The sequence below is a fragment of the Petromyzon marinus genome, chromosome 36, assembly GCF_048934315.1.
Source record: "Petromyzon marinus isolate PM22_M1 ecotype Great Lakes invasive population chromosome 36, UKy_Petmar_22M1.pri1.0, whole genome shotgun sequence".
NCBI classification, from domain to species: domain Eukaryota; kingdom Metazoa; phylum Chordata; class Hyperoartia; order Petromyzontiformes; family Petromyzontidae; genus Petromyzon; species Petromyzon marinus.
In genome coordinates, this window is record NC_133702.1 from 6,563,417 (window position 1) to 6,585,284 (window position 21,868).

At 48.9% G+C, this 21,868-nt stretch overlaps 1 protein-coding gene across 1 annotated transcript; it reads left to right on the forward strand.

The window, feature by feature from the left end:
• Window positions 1-770: 770 nt before the first annotated feature.
• Window positions 771-12,968, forward strand: LOC116949357 (sarcospan-like). The gene is made up of 3 exons (XM_032966582.2): window positions 771-1,970; window positions 8,871-8,957; window positions 9,838-12,968. The coding sequence occupies exons 1-3, from the start codon at window positions 1,614-1,616 to the stop codon at window positions 10,216-10,218; spliced, it is 825 nt and encodes a 274-aa protein (XP_032822473.1). The 5' UTR covers window positions 771-1,613; the 3' UTR covers window positions 10,219-12,968.
• Window positions 12,969-21,868: the final 8,900 nt, after the last annotated feature.

Here is a 21,868-nt window from a genome sequence, read left to right on the forward strand (position 1 = left end):
AGCGCTGTTGCTCAAAGGTGTGGCTAAATGATTAACTGCTCAGAAACAAAAAAGTGTGGTGTGAATTGCATGCAAGTTGAGATCTCAGGTTTCACAATGCCCTTTTGTCGTCCCGATCACACTCAAATGATCATTAATTTCGCCATGACCTATCCACTGCTGGATGAAGGTGTCCAGTCGAGTCGACGTGAACGCTCTGTCCCATGTAAAACAAAATTCAACGTGGATTTTACGCAGCTTATGTCTCATTGCGAGTGCATCGGATCACGACCTCTCTGGAGCGGCGTTCTTCCTTTGCCAGGCGCGCGGGGGGCCCCGTGGCCTTGAGTGCGGCCCCCGACAATACAGCAACACGTGACAACACATCCCATCATTTTAACACACAGTAGGCTTTCGCGAACAATATTATCCATAAGAGTTAGGTTTTTTTTGGTTTGGGTGAGATCGCGTAAATATAAATGTGTCGTTAAACCAGCCACCACCCGACACAGCCAATTAGCAATGTTTGCCACGTAAACAAAACGTGCTGTCAAACCCCGATGGTTTAGAATGTGTGGCGGCCCTCGCGCTGATGATGATGTCCTATCGGCAAAAAAGTGACTCCACCTCTGACACAATTAGCGAAGAGCCACTGCTTTAGAGAGAGAGAGATAAAAACAGTGAGCTCGCATGTTCTACGGAGGCGAGGCAAGTAACACGTCGTGGCACGTAGCAGCGACTACAAGGAAACGCACACACTGATGGCTGGACAGAGGCTGGGGAAGGATGGCCGTTTCGGGGGTGGGGGGGGGAGTTAGGAAACTTGCCCACTGTTTAAAATGCCGAGCCTGGAGATCGAACAAGCAACCACGAGGTTGCAACCTCAGCGTGTTTAAAGCAACCATTGCACCACGACAGCGTCATGGGGTTTATATTAAACCTCACACCCATTGCAGACGAGTGCAGACTTTGACGCCTCCAGCAACCCCTGTCATATCCAATGTCTTTGCGCCAGAGGCTCTGGGCTGGCTCACTCGCCGCATATGGGAAACACGTAATGCGAAAACATTCCGTGGTAAGGCAACCCCCAACCCCCCATCCTTCTCTTTTCCCTCCCCCTTCCATCATCTCTGCTCTCACTCGTGGCCGTCTCCTCATTCCCTCCCATGGTGACTCTCTCCACGCCGACGCGATTGGGGCTTGTCAACAATCCAGCCGCAAAATTTGTCGCCTATCCGCTCGGCAGCGCCGCTCCTGTCGCATTTTCTGCCCGGCCTCCTCCTCCTCTCTCTCTCACAGCCAGAAGAAGCCCGGCATCGAGGCTTTCGACCGATCCAGCAGCCAGCCTCCGCGTCTGGGAAGCTGCTGTGTTCCACTTCGCGGACATTCTCTCCCTCCCTACAGCCCCCACCACCTCTCCCCCCCACCCCCCCCCCCCAAAAAAAAGTTGGAATTTTAGTTTTGGAATTTTTAGCCGTGTCGAGTTGGCTTTTTGTCCGCGCGTGAAAGTCAGAGCGGAGTAGCAAGCAAGCGCGTAGCAACAACAACAACAACCACCACCAACCACAACAACAAAGCCAAGCAAGGTTGAAGCGCATCTCCAGCGGGGTTGGAGGAGATTGTCACGAACAAAGATGTCCAATTCCAAGGGCAAGGAGCGAGGAGTCGTGGGGACTCAGCCCAGCAGCCCCTCGGCTCCGGGTGGGGGCCTTGAGCCGTCCACTGCTCGTGGCGATCGCAACAAGGGACCCCCCCAGCAACAAGGTTATACTTCACCCAGCGGTGCACAGGGCTCCGGGACACGTGTGGAAGTGCAGGAGCAGCAGCAGGAGGAAGAGGAGAAGCTGTACAAGTGCTGTGGGTGCCGCTTCCCGCTGTTCGCCGCGATCCTGCAGCTGCTGTTCGGAGTGTCCATCGCGGTGGTGGCCTTCGTGATGCTCGGTGTGGCTCCTCTGGCGACCAGGGATGCTCCGCACTGGGCCGGCATCCCCGTAATACCGCACGCGCATTATCTCACTCACTCTCTCACTCACTCTCTCACACACTCACACACTCACTTACTCTCTCACACACACACTCACACACTCATTCTCTCACTCACTCTCTCGCTCACTCTCTCGCTCACTCACTCACTCACGCACTCACTCACACACTTACTCACACACTCACTCACACACTCACACACTCACTCACACACTCACACACTCACTCACACACTCACTCACACACTCACACACTCACTCACACACTCTCTCACCCACTCACTCTCTCGCTCACACACTCACTCCCTCTCTCACCCACTCACTCTCTCGCTCACTCTCTCACACACTCACTCACACACTCCCTCTCTCGCTCACTCACTCACACACTCACTCTCTCACACACTCACTCACACACTCACTCACACACTCACACACTCACTCACACACTTACTCTCTCACACACTCCCTCTCTCACCCACTCACTCTCTCATCCACTCTCTCACTCACTCTCTCGCTCTCTCACACACTCACAAACTCACACACTTACTCTCTCACCCACTCACTCTCTCATCCACTCACTCTCTCACCCACTCACTCTCTCACACACTCACACACTCGCTCACTCACTCTTTCACTCGCTCACAAACTCACACACTTACTCTCTCACCCACTCACTCTCTCATCCACTCACTCTTTCACTCGCTCACTCTCTCACACACTCACTCTCTCGCTCACTCTCTCACACATTCACTCACTCCCTCTCTCACCCACTCACTCTCTCGCTCACTCGCTCACACACTCACACACTCCCTCTCTCTCACCCACTCACTCTCTCGCTCACTCGCTCACACACTCACACACTCACTCACACACTTACTCTCTCATCCACTCACTCTCTCACCCACTCTCTCACCCACCCACTCACTCACTCTCTCACACACTCCCTCACTCACTCCCTCATTCACTCTATCACTCAATGTCTCATGCACTCCCTCTCTCACCCACTCACTCTCTCACCCACTCACTCTCTCACCCACTCACTCTCTCACTCTCTAATACACTCACTCTCTCACACACTCACACTCTCACCCACTCACTCTCTCACCCACTCACTATCTAATACACTCATTGACTCATTAACTCTTTCACCCACTCACTCGCTTTCTCACCCACTCACTCTCTCACACACTCTCTCTGTCATTCACTCTTTCTCTCACTCGCTCACTCTCTCACCCACTCACTCACTCTCTCACCCACTCACTCTCTCACCCACTCACTCTCTCACCCACTCACTCTCTAATACTCTCACTGTCTCATTAACTCTTTCACGCACTCACTCACTTTCTCACCCACTCACTCACTCTGTCATTCACTCTTTCACCCACTCTCTCACCCACTCACTCACTCTCTCACCCACTCACTCACTCTCTCACCCACTCTTTAATACACTCACTGTCTCATTAACTCTTTCACCCACTCACTTTCTCACCCACTCACTCTCTCACACACTCTTTCTGTCATTCACTCTTTCACCCACTCTCTCACCCACTCACTCACCCTCTCACCCACTCTCTCACCCACTCACTCTCTAATACACTCACTGTCTCATTAACTCTTTCACCCACTTACTTTCTCACCCACTCACTTTCTCACTCACTCTGTCATTCACTTTCACCCACTCTCTCACTCGCTCACTCTCTCACGCTTCTGTGTGTGTGTTCGTGCGCAGTGCGGGCCTCAATAGGGGCTATCTAAATTTACTTGCTGCAACCTTTTATACAGTACGGTATGTCTATACGGGGATCGTTGTCTTTGTGTCGATATGCGTGTGTGTGCAAGGGAACGTGTGTCTCTGTGTGTGAGACAAAGTGTGTCTCGGTGTGGGAGCACCCCCTCGTGTACCGTGCCGGCATTCACAGGTGCTCGCTAACAACACTTGCCCCAATAGTTCGTTAAGGCTATACGGGGTATCTGTGTCTTTGGTGTTGCAGCGGTGAATGAATTGCACTCCGAACTTGGCCACTTGAAGTTCAATTCCCAGCCACGGGTTCAACTTAGCTTGGTGGTGGTGTGTGTGTATAGGCGGTGTGTGTGTATAGGCGGTGTGTGTGTATAGGTGGTGTGTGTATAGGTGGTGTGTCAGTTTAACACGTAGGCTTTCGCGACCAATATTATTCATAATAAAGGTTTTTGGGTTAGATCGCATTATTATTATTATTTTAACTCGATCTAACCCAAAAACCTTTATTATGAATAGGTGGTGTGTGTGTATATAGGTGGTGTGTGTGTGTATATAGGCGGTGTGTGTATAGGCGGTGTGTATATAGGTGGTGTGTGTGTATAGGTGGTGTGTGTATAGGTGGTGTGTGTATAGGTGGTGTGTGTGTATAGGTGGTGTGTGTGTATATAGGTGGTGTGTGTGTATATAGGTGGTGTGTGTATAGGCGGTGTGTGTGTATATAGGCGGTGTGTGTGTGTATATAGGTGGTGTGTGTATAGGTGGTGTGTGTGTATAGGCGGTGTGTGTGTATAGGTGGTGTGTGTGTATAGGCGGTGTGTATGTGTATAGGTGGTGTGTGTATAGGTAGTGTGTGTGTATAGGCGGTGTGTGTGTGTATAGGCGGTGTGTGTGTATAGGCGGTGTGTGTGTGTATGCGGTGTGTGTGTATAGGCGGTGTGTGTGTGTATAGGCGGTGTGTGTGTGTATAGGTGATGTGTGTGTGTATAGGGGGCACAGGTGGTGCATCGGCCACTCATCTCAGTCGACCCGTGGCACCCGCTGGGTCTGCCCCGTGACCTCCTGCCAGCGGACGTTCGACGCTTCACGTAGCCTCAACGTGCACCTAGCCTGGCACAAGCGACGTGGTGACGTCACCGCCACTTAGTGGCGAATGGCGGTTGTTGTTGTGTGTCTTTGAGAGAGTTGGTACGTGCGTGTATTTGATGTTCGAGAGCGTGTGTTTGCGTGGATTGGTGGGGGACAGCAATTTAGCAGAGGACATTTCATATGCTACCCTTTCTGTGTGCGTGAGTTCGTGTGCGAGTCTGTCAGTGTGTGTGAGAGAGAGTCTGCGTGTGTTCACGTGTGGGAGAGTGTTAGAGTCTCGATGTGTGTGTATGTAGGGACGAGAGAGAGGAGTGTGGGAGAGTGTGAGAGTCTCGATGTGTGTGTATGTAGGGACGAGAGAGAGGAGTGTGGGAGAGTGTCAGAGTCTCGATGCGTGTGTATGTAGGGACGAGAGAGTATGATAAATGTGTGTATGTATTAAAAAAAGGCTGCGTGCACGCGTCTGTATATGTATGAGTGTGTGCACGTGTGAGAGAATGTGTACCTGGTGCGGCGTGTGAACATCGCCACTGGGGAGACAAAGGCGGCCGGGCGTGGTGCTGGCCACCCACCCCCTCGTGTGCCGTGCCGGCCTTCACAGGTGCTCGCTAACAGCACTTGCCCCAACAGTTTGTTAAGGCTACACGGGGGATTTTTGTCTTTAATTTTTTGCTGTTATTCTACGTATATATGTTGAACTTCTTTTGCACCGTGCGTAGCCAACCGTGCTCATCGGGTGTCGAGCAACAGCTCTAACGTTACATTGAGGAGGTTGAGCCAGATCATTGGGTCAGGAGTAACGGAGTGGTGTAATCGCTGTGATGATGCCTCCTTTGTATTTATGAATCGGGCATTGAGTCGTGAAATGTTTCATGGTTTTTATCTGGGTGACCGAAACCGCTCAGTTGGAGAGTTTTTTTTTAATTTCCCATTTGTGCCACGGTTCGTGTGGGGATGCGGTTTAGGGGCTCTGCCTCCCCTCCCCCCCATAGGCTTCACGGAAGATCGAAGCCAGGGAGGGATTATCTTCACCGGCTCTTCATTCTCTTAACACGGCGTACATGATCTCACTCGTTCTCTACTTGCAAACTCACGGCAAGACCCGCTTCTATTTTGACCACAAGCAACAAGAGGAGCCAGCCCACTTGTAAGGCTGGTCATTGCCCCTGACACTTCGCAGCACGTGGCGTTAGTGCAATCAATCCTGGTGGTTTAATAATGGACTGAGCCGGGCACGCGGCTATCTGGATATACTTTTGCCCGTGGGCTAATTTGGAGAAGTGTGTAAACGCCTGATGTTTGCGTCTAACAGTTGTCATGAGCAGCGCGGCTGCTTGGGAGTTTACCAATAACAAGTATGATATTTGAGCGTAGATTTACGTGACAAATTCGTTCTGGGGGAAGGGGTGGGGGTATAATTTTAAACTGGTAAAATAATCATGACAATGCTGCTAAAGAATTGTGGTTTCGTGGAATAGAGCCACAGTTCAGATAATTCCATACATGACGCTGTCCCTTATTTATCCACGAATGCCTCACGGAGTCTCAAGACTCTTGTTCAGAAGGGTCCTGCCGCACTGGTGAAGCTTGGTCATTGCCATCGGAGAGGTTTTTTTCGGCTTCATGTGTTGGGGGAGTAAACCGGAGCACCCAGAGCAAACACGCACGCGAATATGAAGGGATACCGAACACTCTCAGCACTCCGCACAGACGTATTGTACGCTGAACTTCTTTCGCGCCGTACGTAGCCAACGGTGCAGATGGATTCAATTTAAATACTCAATGCACGCAATCACCTGCAGGCTGAACCCGTTGTTCGACCTTGAGCACACTACACGTGGATTCAAGGATCCGTTATTGTGCCGCTATCGAACCGGCCAGCATGCAGCCCCCACGCACGGCACATCACGAGGTGTGCACACTGGCGGTCAGCCATCCGAGTCGGAGCCAGGCTCCAACCCCTCCGAGACCAGATGAGATCAGGCGGATTCAGGTTGATTTTTTTTTTATCATAGAGAATGATGACGTTTAAAGTTATTGTTTAAAATGTGTTTGTGTGTGTTGCTAATGGATTTGCCAGAGATATTTTTTTTAAAAAATGTAATCCAGTTGAGTGTTTAACCTTTTGTGTTGGCAGGCAACTTAATATTCACAAGGGGTGATGATGTATAATTAAAAAAGCATTGATAACAAATTATTAGTAGGTTCAAATGTGTTCGGCCTATGTTTGAACACTCGCTGCTCTGTGCATTAATCACAATAGCAGTCTGGAGTTGTTCAACTCAACAATTAAACTATGCGTGTTACAATATTAATTTTCTTCACAACACAGTACCCATGCCATGCATAAATATGTTCATTTATAATCAGTGTTTTACAATTAAAATCATTATTGACTCGCAGACTTCATTTTAAAGAATCTCCAAAACCGTCTTATTACAAACAAGATTTAAAGCGTGCAGCTGCATAATCGTATTATTAAATCCATTAAAATGCACATTTTAAATTACGTAATAAATGTATTCATTCACAAAACTCTCAAAAATCTCCACTCACCACATGAACATGGGCACAGGCCAAATATTATACTTGTTGGTGCCATACTCGAGATGCCAAAACTCCATTTGTACCAACAACTTTAAGTTGGTAAAAACATCCAATTATGTATTTGTCCCTCTAAAGATGACACCTCGAGTCATTTTAAATTCTAATGGCGATGTTGTGGCAATGGGTCCTTAAATATATATGCACAGAGCCTTTTACAGATGAACAGTTTATTAAATTAACGATAAATTTTAGTAGATATTTAGCAGACGACCCTTTACGTAATCAAATACTGTACGCATTGCAACATAAACTAATATATATTCAAGGTTTGATAATGTCTTCACTTGAGACGTTCCAATATGCTGCCTGTGATACTCAGCTCAGCGCCTCTGATCACCAAGCACTCGGTTAAAGCGCCGGCAGCACGCGTCAAGGGACTCGCTGTACGCGTGCCCAGACCAGACACTTCGCCTGCTGTCAGTCCCCGCACCTCCGATTAGCACGGTTGGCTACGCACGGTGCGAAAGAAGTTCAACGTACAGTAACATGTGCCATTGCTTTAATGTGCTTACAATGTCTTTATGTGGGCCAATGAGAGTGACTGACGGCTTATCGAACAATTCACTCTTATTATGAGTCATTGGGACAGAGCAGGAAAAAAAAATAACATCGTTAAGGAGAACGGGGGTGTGGAAACGGGCAAAGAACAAACCATTCGCCCGAACCTTTGATGGCTATTTTATCACCAGGTGTTGCATTAATGGGAGGAAGCATTTACATTTAATCTGGTTTCCCATCTCAGTTTGGACGAGATTCAACTGCGATTAGAGACAACTGTGTGTGCGGTCACGTGTAAATGAGTCCTGAGGACCAATTTGCAGGAGACATTTATACCACATCTGGCAGCCAAAACGAGACCGCGCGGTAATTCATTGTAATTGCATTCAAATTGGGTTCCCTCCGTTTGTTAGCCTGCTAAACTTAATTACAATTGAAGCGCTTTACAATTATACTGCTAAAACAACGTTCTAACCGCACTCTGCCCCATCCCAGAACATTAAGGCCATATGGATGTCCCATTTTTTTTTAAATCTGCATCACCTGGCCTCTGTATACCTTGCCCATATGCCATAATAACTTCAGAGCAGGTGATGTGCGTTTAAGTTGGGAAATTCCAAATTCCAGGTCGGGGATGTTGAGTGTACATTGGGAGATACAAATAATAATAATAAACGATGCAATTTATAACACGCACAACAATTCACGGACAAATAACCTGAGGTGTGGAGTCAAGCTCGGTGTTACCTGAGAGCCAGGCGACACGAGGCTCGTCGCCCTCGAGTGCCTCCTAGAACTCGGTGGAGATCGAACGCTGCTAACCTTGAGCGGGGCGATGGTGCTCCAGACGGCGGGGTTTGCCACGGATGAACGACGGACGCTCGGCAAATCCCAGATGGGGCACGCGGCGTTCTTGCCGAACGGGCTGTGCTCAATCACCGCCCCCCCCCGCCTCGATCCTCTCTCTATCTGTGCAGGTCTGCATCGTCGCCATCATTGGACTGGTCGTGCTGTGCGTGAACTACAAGGCGGAGGAGGACACTTCGCTACAGTTCTGCACAAAAGTACGCACGAAAACCGCGCTTTGACACGAAACCCGATTGGTTTTCCCAAACCCAAGAAGCGGGGTCGCTGTAGAGTGCGCAGGTGGTGTAACTACAGCAGCACCCACGGGGCCAGACAGGCCCCGGGCGTTTGGCTGGGATTAGGGGGGTTAAACTAGACATGCCCCCACACCCCAATGTAATTTTTAGTAGCAGGGCCCCCAAACGAAGCACGCTATGCCACTGAACCGTAGTCCAATATTCTATATTCAAATACTTATGAGGTTGTTACATGCTACACGCGCCTGATGATTGGTTAACACGTCTGACGTGACAAGAGAGCGTTGATTCAATTGAACGTCATCTATCAAAATGTAATCAATGTTTTATGCGGAGCGTGGAACAGACATACACACATTTGAATCAACACTATGTCTCATGGGATACATTAATGCACTTATATTACATGTTCTGTGTGTGTATATTAAGTGTGTAGGTGTATGTTTTACATCTAATGTAGATTTTTTTTTAAATTTACAATTAAGAGAGAAATTTCACTAACCTGCCTCTATTTATCTAGGCTATGCATATGTTCACTAATGCATATGTTCCTCTTTCTGTCTCGGTGCAATTTCAATCATGCACTTCTCCACATTTCTTCGTACACTTTTTAATATTTGTTCAACTTGTTTCATCAATGTCTGATCCATGTCATGGCAGGTAATACGCACTGATTTGAAAACTCTCTTCTTTATGCACAATTATGTACGTTTCCGCTGCTGGACCTGGCATTTATCCTGGGCGCTCGCGACACGTGACAGCTGCTTGGATCGCTCCACCGTATTGTGCGTACTTCATCCTCCCTTCCTCCCCTACCTCTCTTCTCAACCGCCGTGGCCAGATCACGTACTTCCTCCTGTGCGTGCTGGGTATGGCGCTGAGCCTGCTGGCCGTGTCCTTCTGCGGGCACCACTACACGCAGCTCACGCGCTACAGCTGCCAGCTCAACGCGCGCAGCGGCACGTGCGAGTGCCGCGTCGACCCCAGGGACCCTATCGCGCGGGTCGTGCGCTACGCGGGCGTCAGCGACTGCTCCGACGTGACGGGCAGCCTCAAGGCGTTCCTGCTCCTGCAGGTCGCCCTCAACCTCCTGCTCGCCATCGTGTGCCTGCTCACCTGCTACATCATGTGGAAGCACCGCTACGAGGTCTTCTACTCGGGGCTTCGCCTCTTCGCCGTGACCAGCGTCGGAGCGGCGGAGGCGAGCAAGCAGAAGGCCTAGGGAGGGAGGTGCCATCGGGCGAAGCTGCCACTCGTCCTGGGTTTGCCCGGGGCCACTGTTTTCGTGTCAAGGTGCCAGGCGGAGCGTTACACCGCAGGTTCGCGAGAGGCTGTGAAGGTGGTTTGGGTGGAGGCCTTTATCCAGCAGTGGATTGATCATGGTTGATGATGATGGTGAGTCTCGGTTTGAAAAAGTCTATTCCCGGTGTCCCGAAGAAATTTGATAAACTTGGGATTTTTGTCCCCGGTTTAAACATTTCTGGCCTCATGCTTGACCCATGATGTGGGCAAAGGGTGAGGGCTACTTGAGTAGTGGTGGGCAGAGTTGGGCGCCACGGTGGCTAGGAGATGTTAACTGCCTCGCCTGGTATACAGGAGGTCGTGGGTTCGATCCAGACCCTGATGCCTGCTGCTGTATATTTGGAGTTTGCATGTCTCTCTCCCCGTGGTCGCGCGTGAGGTTTTCTCCGGGTCCTCCAGTTTTTCCCTCCACATTTGCTTGCTATAGATTTCCACGTGATAATCCACATCGTTGAGCTATCATTTGTGGCCAGCTCACTTCCAAAAAAGAGCTGTACAGCCCATTGGGCCTTATCCTGGTAAAAAAAAATAATACTATTTGGTTCTTTCGGTAAAGTCACGTAGGTAGAAAAATAATAGATCACGACGTTTTGATCGCAACACAAGCAATCGTCATCAGGTGGGACAACTTAATTAAATAGACTTTTTAATAAATGTTTTCTCATACAACATCAGAGTGCAGCGCTACATTAAATACGCACTACAATGACAATAGTTTAAAGCGATTTGAAGCATGTTTTATATATATTTTTTGGGGGGGGGGCAGAGCTTTCTGGCGCTATATTTGAGGGGGGGGGGGTCTGACTTTTTGTGACGCCGTGTGACGAGGTAGGGGGGGGGGGTCAAAAATCGTCAAAAATCGCGTGACGTCATTTATGGCCGGCCCCTAAGTTATATTTGAAATGTGAACTCCAAGCGCGGTTCACGATGGCCGTCCTGGACTTTTTATCTATAATGAATCGCGAGGATCACGTGCGGTGACGGATCTGGGGCAGGTTGTTTCTGCAACTTATTTCCCTCCAGCCGTCAATTCCCCCACGGTGTGGATGTTTGCAGCACGAGGCCAGACGCACCGTAGTCTCTGATGAAGCAAATTCTGCATTGTTTCGTGTCAGCAGTGGTTGCGTGGAGGGAGGGGTCCAAGACATATGCTCCCGAATCCCCTCGCTGTCTGTTGCGTTAAAATTCTCATTTATTTTTCGCTCGCCCGAGACTATAAAATCTGCCGTGCTTCTATTACGGCTGAGATATCATAACAGAATGAAAATGGGGGGGGGCGATGGAAGAAATAAACTTATCTGTGATATTCTCGCACACCGATACATCATTGTTCGCCGGAAATGTGAGCTGCGTTTAGTTTGTAGCATTGCGGTAAATCTTTGGAAAATCTGTTCCTTGCATGGCCGATTTATGCAGTGAGGGAAAAAAGTATTTGATCCCCTGCTGATTTTGTACGTTTGCCCACTGACAAAGAAATGATCAGTCTATAATTTTAATGGTAGGTTTATTTGAACAGTGAGAGACAGAATAACAACAAAAAAATCCAGAAAAATGCATGTCAAAAATGTTATAAATTGATTTGCATTTTAATGAGGGAAATAAGTATTTGACCCCCTCTCAATCACAAAGATTTCTGGCTCCCAGGTGTCTTTTATACAGGTGACGAGCTGAGAGTAGGAGCACACTCTTAAAGGGAGTGCTCCTAATCTCAGCTTGTTACCTGTATAAAAGACACCTGTCCACAGAAGCAATCAATCAATCAGGGGCGGAGCCACAGGGGGGGGAGCTGGGGGGGGGGGGGCTCAGCTACCCCTGAAATTTTGGGAAAGTCGGTAATCGGGATAACCGGATATCCTGCTGCTGCAAAATGCTGCAGGCTGCCACCTTGTGCTGTCCTGTAGGCTGCCACCTTGTGCTGCCCTGCAGGCTGCCACCTTGTGCTGTCCTGCAGGCTGCCACCTTGTGTGCTGCCCTGCAGGCTGCCACTTTGTGTGCTGCCCTGCAGGCTGCCACCTTGTGCTGCCACCTTGTGCTGCCCTGCAGGCTGCCACCTTGTGCTGCCCTGGAGGCTGCTTGAGCGGCAGCCTTTCGAACTTATCGAACTTATTAGCCACATCAGCGGCTCCGACCTATTAATAAACTCCGCGTTCAAATCCAATAAAATTTGTTTTATGCATTTGTGTCGCCCATTGGAAAACATAAACACTGGATATCTCAGAATATTGAAGTCAGCCCCCCCCCAAAGTCAAAACCCTGGCTCCGCCCCTGACTTATAGTACACATGTTGAAAGTATAAACATGCTTTTATGATGTAAGATCTCAACGCATGAATTTTTTTTTATAGCTGTGGATTAAATTCCCCTTCCTACCTGAAAGTGATTCTGTAATTCGATTCAAGAACGAATTCTTTTTTCGGCGTTGCAGTGAATTGTAGCACCTCCAGTGGTTGCATGGATGATGTATGAACCCCCATTATTTAAAATATGTACAAAAATAACATTCATTCTTGATGCGATGCATGTCTCTTGAGCTCACGTATCGACATTAATCGACGGTTCCACCCCGATCGTTACCCGCAACCATTATAAACCTCATGTCAGTCCAGTATGATTTTGAAACATTTGTATACGGCTTCTATGTATTGTATGAATAAATGTGAAACTTGCAAGACTTCGCGTGTACCGCATTTAGTGTGTGCATTATTTGCTATGACACAGATCAGAAATGTGGACATAAACTAATAATATGGAAAAAAGGCTGAAAATTATGTAATCAAATGTGCCGAGAAAGACAGAAAAAGGAACACATGAGTTTTTGATTATTTTTTACCAGGTAAAGTCCACTGGGCTATGAGCTCTCCTCGCGATTTGACTTGGCCACAAATGATAGCATAACTAAGTGGCTTTTGTGGCAAAGTATAGCAGTCAAAGAATGTAAACGTGTGTCTAAACGTTGAGGGAAAAACCCGGATGCCCCAGAGAAAAGTCCACGTGGCCACGGAGTGCGAGAGAGAGACATAGAAACTCCAAATATACAGTGCGCGCCACAGTCGCGATCGTACCCACGACCTCCTGCATACCAGGTGGGGGAGATAACATCTCATAGCCACCGCAGCGTTCAGAGAACATAGAAATGAATGGGCCGGCCGGTCATCGAGGATAACGATGGAGTAGCAGGCAGCCTTTTCTTGAGAACTGCTTCTCGTGTTTAGTTTGTTGCCCTTCCCCCCGCACCTCCGATTAGAGCGGTTGGCTACGTACGGTGCTAAAGAAGTTCAACATCCGTACTGACATACAAGGGCGAGAACACGCCCAAACGGGGAATCGTCCCACTGCGGAGATGGAGCGATGAAATCGGCTCACGCGCAAGTGCTCGGTGGATTGTAGCACCGGGGGCCTCCTTGAATGTGTCCGCACGTTTGAAACCTCAGGGGGCCTTGCAGAGGAGATGCAGCTGGAAGGGCTCTGGAGGCCATGATGGGGTAAGAGGGAGGACCGAGGGCGAGACGGGAGGGAGGGTGGATGTGACCAGGGCAGTGCTTCTTCATCTTGACCGCAAGCCTGCCACCGTTTTGGTTTTTCAATCATAAACAAACAAAAAATTGTATGATGTTAATAAATGTATAGGGTTTGATGAAACAAGGTCGTTGTACTTGCGTGCCCGTGCCTAATTTGTGTTTTCGATTATTTACCGTATACAATAATCTGTGATAATGGATGATATCTCCATATATCTAAAAGGAAAAGTTGTGATTATGTGTGTGTGTTCAAAATGTTTAGCGTACTTCCCGACATGTAACAAACTTTAAATTTGCCATATGGGTACTTTCCAGACTGTACACCATGCAAACATTTTAAAATACACTTATTTTTTTGGGGGGGGGAGGGGGGGCTCAATAATGCATATATTTTATTGCACGGCAAGTGATCTGTGACGTCAAATCTGTCACGTGACCCGCGCATGTGGAAGCGTAACGCATTGTAGTGTAGTGGTTAGCGCGTTGCGCTACGAACCCGGCGACCCGAGTTCGATTCCCGCTCACGGCCACCACCGGTGACGATTACGGTATTTGAACCGGTCCTGGACCTCCCCTAGGTCGACTCAGCCACAAACGAGTAACTGGTGTGGTGTGTGAACATCGCCACTGGGGAGACAAAGGCGGCCGGGCGTGGTTCATCCAAGTCCCGTGCGGAGACGGCAAAAATGCAGATAACCCGCGCAAAATTGCCGCTTTGTTAACATTGCAGATAAAAGGCACAATTATTGAACAACACATGTAGCTGATTTTGAAAAAATTCCGATTACACCGAAATTTGCGAATAGTTGCAAATGTTGGAAGAATGGGACATTGATTGGGACATTTGATTCAAAAGGCAAATTGCTGAAAAGATGGACATTTTTCGAATAGAAGTGGAACATTCTACGAATTGCCGCCGACGGCGAAAATACCCAAGAGACGGGAAAAACGACTGGGCATGTCTCGCACCCCCAGAAAGGACATCTGGCACCCACTGGGGTGCGTGCGTGCGTGCACCCCCAGGTGAAAAGCCACTGCACTAGAGGAAGAGCCATGGGAGTAGATGGGGGGGGGCAAAGTAAAGTCGTGCCATCGACTCCATGTAATAAATGGAAAAGACGAAGAATCGTGAATGTTGGCGACGGTTTGTGATTTGGCGACAACTTCATCTAGCAGTGGATCGATCATGGACGGTGACAACGTGTGCGCGCGCGCGCTGCGCTAGGAACCCGGCGACCCTAGTTCGATTCCCGCTCACGGCCACCAACACCCAGTGACGATTATCCGAACCCGTCTTGGTTCTCCCCTAGGTCAACTCAGCCTCAAATGAGTACCTGGTGCGGTGTGCAAACGTCGCCACTGGGGGAGACAAAGGCGGTCGGGCGTGGTGCTGGCCACCCGCCCCCTCGTGTGCCGTGCCGGCTTCCACATGCGCTCGCTAACGTCTGTTGAAGGCTATACGAGGTGGGGGGTGAGTGGGGGCGTGAAGATCTTTCTTGCTACCTAACGCGCAGAAGATGAAATCGTTGCGGCTGGAACCACACCCCAGCGGTGATGTCACGGGATTGCAATGCTGGGGTAGGGCGAGTGGAGCGGGCGCCAGCGCCCAGTGGAACCCTCGCCTCTATATATATCGCGGCAAGTTCCTGTTTACGGCCACTCCGCTTCTCCCCATACAAGGCACGGCAACTTGCTGCGATCGCCTCCCCACACACACACACAAAATCTCCATCGGTTGAAGACTTTTGAAGCGTCCCGTTGACAACTCGGCCCCAACTGCAGGTTAAGCAATGCCATCGCCAAGCTGTAAGGCACTTCTCCGCCCTCTCCCCTCCTGCGTCTCTGTGTCTCCCCGCTCTGAAAAGGAGACGCATCGCTCGAGATAGTCGGGACCTGTTGAGCGGGCGTCTTATGCGCGCACGGAGTTGTTTCTATTGGGGTCGGGCCGTGGTGGTTGGAGCGTCTGAGCGACGCCAAACCAGTCGGGCAAAGACATTCCGCCCAAAAAAGTCCTTGGCCAAATATGAGTTTTTACATTTATTTTATTTTGTTAATTTTTTTACCTACGTCACTTTACCGAAAAAAACAAAGAGAATGAGACGAGCCCCCCAAAGCACTGCTACTACATGTGTAGTAGTAGCTACTACATGTGTAGTAGTAGCTACTACATGTGTAGTAGCTACTACTACATGAGTAGCTACTACTACATGTGTAGCTACTACACGTGTAGTAGCTACGGGCCCTGCACTTTCAAGGGCCCCGCGCTAAATGCTTTAAAGCTATCAATTCCGACTCTATCAATTTCAGTTCAGTGATTCTGCACTTGCTCTATTACTATAGTACTATACCGCATCCAAATTTTTATGAACGACTCGGTGTTTAAGGTTAGCGATTTGTCGTATTATCTGGCTGTATAGCAAATACAAAAAATACAATTACTTCGCAAGTTAAAAATGTGGGCATTAATATTTACGTGTTTTATTTAGGGTCCCTTTAACCATATGCTACAGGCCCCGCACTAGATTAATCCGGCACTGCCCAAAAGGACTGCTGTGGATATGCAACCATGACCTCGTGCTTTCAATTGTATCTTCGGCTCTCGACAACGTACCTTGCCATTCCACTGCTGGATGAGGCTCCCCCTCCCCCCATACCATGCTGACCACGGGAAGAGGGGTGATGAGGTTGTTTGGCCGTGCTTAAAATAACACTGCACCGTTGTGTGAGCGTACACAAAATCCCCTGCAGCAGCAATGCAGACCGTTGGGGCAAGTATGTTTTTTGTTGTTGTTGTTGCGAGCACCTATTAAGGTCCTTGTTCCCCCTAGACCCGTGGACCGATATCTGAAATTGTTTACAATTCCTCAAGCATGTTGGCCGCTGCTGCTCCCGCCTGCCGAATTAAAAATACGAGCGGTGTGGAGAAGCGGAGCGTGACAGGTGCTCGTGCTGCTATATCAATATTCAGAGTGCGCAGAAAGATATCATCCATTATTACATTTTTTTATAATTAGACAACAGTTTGAGGCTTGAGCTAGGCTGCTAAAACTACCCAGTAAACATGCAACGTTGGCAATGTGGTTGGAAACGATGGACCGACATTCCATGTTCATGGGGGATATACATAGACACACACACGCACTCCCCCACCGAAGGATCGTAACAGTATCGTGGTGGTGGGGTTTGTGTGTTATAATGACCCTATGAGCTATGTCGCCTGGAGTATTGTACTCCTGGGTAGGGTCTCCCTTGGCGAACAGGTCTGGGGGAAGGTTCCCCGCATGAATGGTTAAACAAGGATCATCAGAGAACCTCGCCCAGACAAGAGATACCGGGACACCGCCCTGGAGCCAGGCCTGGGGGTGGTTATTTGCCGGCAAGCGCCTGGTGGCCGGGTGATCCACGAAACCCGGTCGGGCCCAGCCCGAAATGTCTACGTGGCACCATGCTGTGGGCCCAGGATGAATGGTGAGGGGTGGGTGCGATGCCAGTATGGCAGGGAGAGGGATGGTCTCAGGCGGACTGGACCTTGGCGATGGACACTAGCTATTAGGACGTGGAATGTCACTCACTGGGGGGGAGAAGCCAGTGGAGGAGTTGTAAAGATACCGACTAGATATAGTCAGTCTCACTTCCACACTCAGCATTGGCACTGAAACCAAACTTATCGAACGGGAGTGGTCTCCCTCTTCCGGAGTAGCCCCCGGTGAGAGACACCGGGCGGGTTTGGGGATACTCACAAGCTCCTGGCTGGGTGCTGTTCAGTTGGAGTTTGTCCCAGTGGATGAGAGGGTTGCCTCAATGAGACTTCGGGTCTCACGAAAGGAAAACTCTTACTTGTCTGTGCTTACCACGAGAACAAGCCGCAAGGCAGCAGCAGTAGCCAAGCGCTGACTCGGAAACCAAATTCCACCCCACGCTCGAAATTTGTGGGTGCCATCGGTCAATTCACGAGCGTTCATATGAGTGTCATATCCACCCTGGGGCAGGGTGTGCAGGCAACGCTTTGGTGGTAGAAACGCTGTCGGCGGTGCGGACCTCCGAGCGGGGGCAGTTTGACTCCCTGCCAAGATGCCAAATGCCTCATCCCACGCACACACTCGGTCATCCCGGTCGCACTGTACGACGCTCGGCATGGTTCAAGCCACGCACCCGGCGTGTGAGAGAGTGGCATTTAATCAAACGGTCTCCCTCGCGTGCCCACGTATGATTATTATTATTCTTAGCTCTTTCGGTAAAGTCACGTTGAAGGGAAACAATAAAATAATAAAATATATTTTACCGAAAGAGCTAAGAATATGAATTACTGCAGTCACGAAAGCTTTAAATCAAAATTTATGATTATTATTGTTGTTATTTACTGCAAATGAGAAGGCAGCTGTAGTTACCTACAAAACTACACGCTTTAAAAAAACAGATACTTTGTTGACTGCTTTGCTTCTCTTGGTGGCTTGTTGTTACCGCACCTTCGATGAGCACGGTTGGCTACGTAGGGGTGCGAAAGAAGTGCAACACGCACACGTCCCGTGCATTTAAAGGACTCGACTTTGTTGAACAAGGCAACCAGCTACGTATCGCTACGTCCAATAAATTGTATGTTTCTCGTGTCCGTTTAGTCCAACCGGAGGACACTTCATTCTTTCAGAAAAACTTCCAACACCACCAAATAAATTGCTACCACACAGATTGCCAATACAAATGGCCCAGAACTGTATAACAATTTTTAGCAAGACTGGCAATTAAATAAAAAAGATATTTTTAGAAAATTTAACATTCTCGAATGCCTTGTAAAGGTAAAGGGGCAGCCCTGAATTATCTTACTCGTAGCACTGCTGGTAGATAGACTTCCACTAGACGGAGCTCTAGAGGATACGTTTCACCTCGTCTTACAGTACACACTTGCCAGATAGTCTTGGAATGAGTGTGAGTACCGCAACCCTACCCAACTTGCACGCGACCTGCCGATTTACTGGGCGTGGTGAACCCATTTTATACCACTGGGTGGCCAGAGGCTGGAGGGGGGGGTAGAATTTAAGGTCGTGGGTTTGATCCCGACCCTGTCGACGCCTGCTGGAAATTTGGAGTTTGCACGTCTCTCCCTCTCTCCCCGTGGTCGCGTGAACCTTTCTTCGGGTCCTCCGATTTTTCCCCTCCACATTTAGAAACCAGCGTTCAGAGTATTTTGCTACTATACATTTCCACATGATAAGCCAACTTGATTGAGCTATCATTCGTGGTCAGGCCACTTCTGAAAAATAAGTCAGTGGGCCTTACCTCGTAAAATAAAATAAAAATTCTAGTTTAGAATCTTGCCTTATTGTTTCATCTCCCATGCCTGGCAATTTCTTTGCATAACGTTTCACTCTCGCCGTGCTTCAGTTGTGCTCAGCGGAGGCTGGCATAACAATAGCCCACTGTGTGTTTGTGAGAGCCAGCCAGCCCTTGTCTCGCCCCTGCAATTGAAACCTGAGCCGGTGGCAATAACCTTTCAAAGACAATTGCCACAACAGGAAAAAGTGGCTCGACTGATGTTATTTAAAATGAATATCGAGTATTACGTTTCAAGTTTTGGCAGCCCAAAAACAAATTCATAACGTCTTCTTTCATGTCAGGGGAGGGCAGATTGAGTTTATACTGCGAGCGTGCGTGTTCGTGCGTCATCGGACGCTTGTGTTGCGACCGAAACGTTGTGTTCTTTAATTATATTTTTTCTATCTACGTGACTTTACCGAAAGAACCAGAGAGTATCTCACTTTCTATTTGAATGATCCAAATCTCACTTTCTGTTTGAATTCTCATTGTGCATCAGCTGACGGTACCCGTCGCACTGCGCGACTTTGGAATTCCCTCTTTTCTGTCTCGTCTTCCTCAGTTCTTACAAACGCTGTGCAATGAAAGAAATGCAATTAACGCGTATCCGTTACACCTTCAACGGTGCTATTTTGTTCCTGGCTGCTTGGCGATGCGGGCCTTTGGGCCCTGTGCTAAGGAACCATGATTAAACACACACACACACAACAACAGCAACACCCAAAGCCGTTTTCCATACTGTTTCCAATAATATGACATATTCATTATAAACGTCCTTGAATCACAACGTAAACATTATTTGTATTCAACGTACCACTTACACATTTTCCACTAACAGAATTGCATTCTCTTGTATCAACCCACGACTGACGCTAAAGTACCGCGTCGTAAGCATTGATTTCACAGCGGCAGCGTCCAGATTATAACTGTGATCGAATAGAATCTGTCACGGGTAGCATGTTTCTATCCGAAGTTAATTCACTGCGTCCAAAGGGCATTTGTTTGAACGTGAATGTACGTTCACATTACCATCCCGTTCGCGAGCGGAATACGGTTTATTTATTTTTTTCTGGGGGAAGACCTATACGACGTTGTTTATCCGTCGTGTCGATTTTCAAAATAACCTTCATCCGATTAAAAACAAAATATTCACATCCCTCTATCTCTCCTGCTGGATGAACACCTGCGGGATCGCCAGTTTAAAGAGTGCTGATCGCCAACCTTTACGACCACCGCTGCACCCCTCATTAACAGGTCCCTGCAGGGTTGGCTGGTAGGACAAGTCTCTGCGCTGTCTATTGCTGATTTTACACCCAACAGCACGAGATTTCACTTCGTTAAAGTATTGAAAGGGGACGGACGGACGGACACTAATCTATTGCAGGCTGGTACACTCAGTTTACAACTTCGTTCCTACCAGTAAAATCGGCACTTATTCCGATAATCGAACTGGAAACACGTTCTAGATTTGAAGCTTTCGTGACTGCAAGGATCCATACTCTTTGGTTCTATTCGGTAAAGTCACCGAAAAGTATAAAACAGCAAAAATAAAATGTAAAAAATCGTCGTGAATTTTAAATTTTTGTTGTTTTATACTTTTACGTGACTTTACCGAATAGAACCAAAGAGTATGGAAACGCGTTAGCTGATAGCAGCAATTAGGCGACACGACGTGGGCCCACTCTCTCTTGCCGACAGCCGGGCAAGGCCCTTTGGGGCACAGATGGCCACCATGGGATCCCAGCGTGGCTTGAAGCGCGGGCTTCGTGCGTTCCGGCGTTCCGGTTCCCCGCTGTGGAGCGAGCGTCGCTCCACGATGCAGCGCGACGATCGGTGGTGGGAGTTGATGTCCAGGTTGGTGGGCGACGTGGACGACTTCAGGATCGATGCTTGAGATACTGCATCCCAAAACTGGTATTTTATCGATATTTATCAGAGAAAATGCATTCTATATGTTTCATTACTATTAATGTAGGGCTCCATTAAAACAAAAATGAGATTTCAGGATTGCCACCACCCCCCCCCACCCCTCTGGCAAGTTTCTAGATCGACTAAAGCCACAATACGAAATAAGTGGTGTTGCAGTTCTTTGCTGAAGCCAAAGCCACTCACTGAGACGCCTCTACTGAGCCGGGTGCTCCCCACACGACGCCGTGCCCAATGTTGAGTGGCGCGTGTGAGCTCTCTGCAGATAGTGTGTCGCCGCAAGGCTGGTCCTTTAAACCTTCCAGCCCTTCAACGGCTACTACACTCGCCAGATACGCTGCCACATTTGTGAGTCCAGGATCGGACTCATCTCCCACTTTAGAAGCAAAACAAAAAATAGAGGCCAAAGTTCAAAGCCAACAAATAGCTGAACACTCATCCATCGAAGCAACGGGATAATCCTGAACAGGACTCGGCCATGGGCACTCCTAGCGTGGCTATTTCGGTCGGTGTCTGGAGCTATCGCCGTGCCGCACGCGGTGGAATCCGACGCATCTCGAGCCGGTCGCGTCCCCGCTGACGACTTCCACCACCGATAGCTCGGTGGCCAACAGGTCAGAGCAGTGGGGTGCCCAGATCTGGATTTGTTCATGGCACTGCATCATGTGTTTTTTTTGTAGGAAGCCACCTCGCGCGCACACGTGCGCAGCTGCAATTGCTTTCGATACTTTGGTGAAAAAATTGTTCCATAGCAAATAGGAGACAGCGGCGGATGAAGGCATGGCGGAGGCAATCATCAGCCCCCATTTGCTCCTCG

What these genes read in the sequence shown, in the direction of transcription:
- LOC116949357 (XM_032966582.2), top strand. Translation starts at nt 1,614, where the DNA reads ATGTCCAATTCCAAGGGCAAGGAGCGAGGAGTCGTGGGGACTCAGCCC. An exon ending in CGCACTGGGCCGGCATCCCC is followed by an intron (nt 1,971 to 8,870) that starts GTAATACCGCAC and finishes CTATCTGTGCAG; the next exon opens with GTCTGCATCGTCGCCATCAT. An exon ending in CGCTACAGTTCTGCACAAAA is followed by an intron (nt 8,958 to 9,837) that starts GTACGCACGAAA and finishes CGCCGTGGCCAG; the next exon opens with ATCACGTACTTCCTCCTGTG.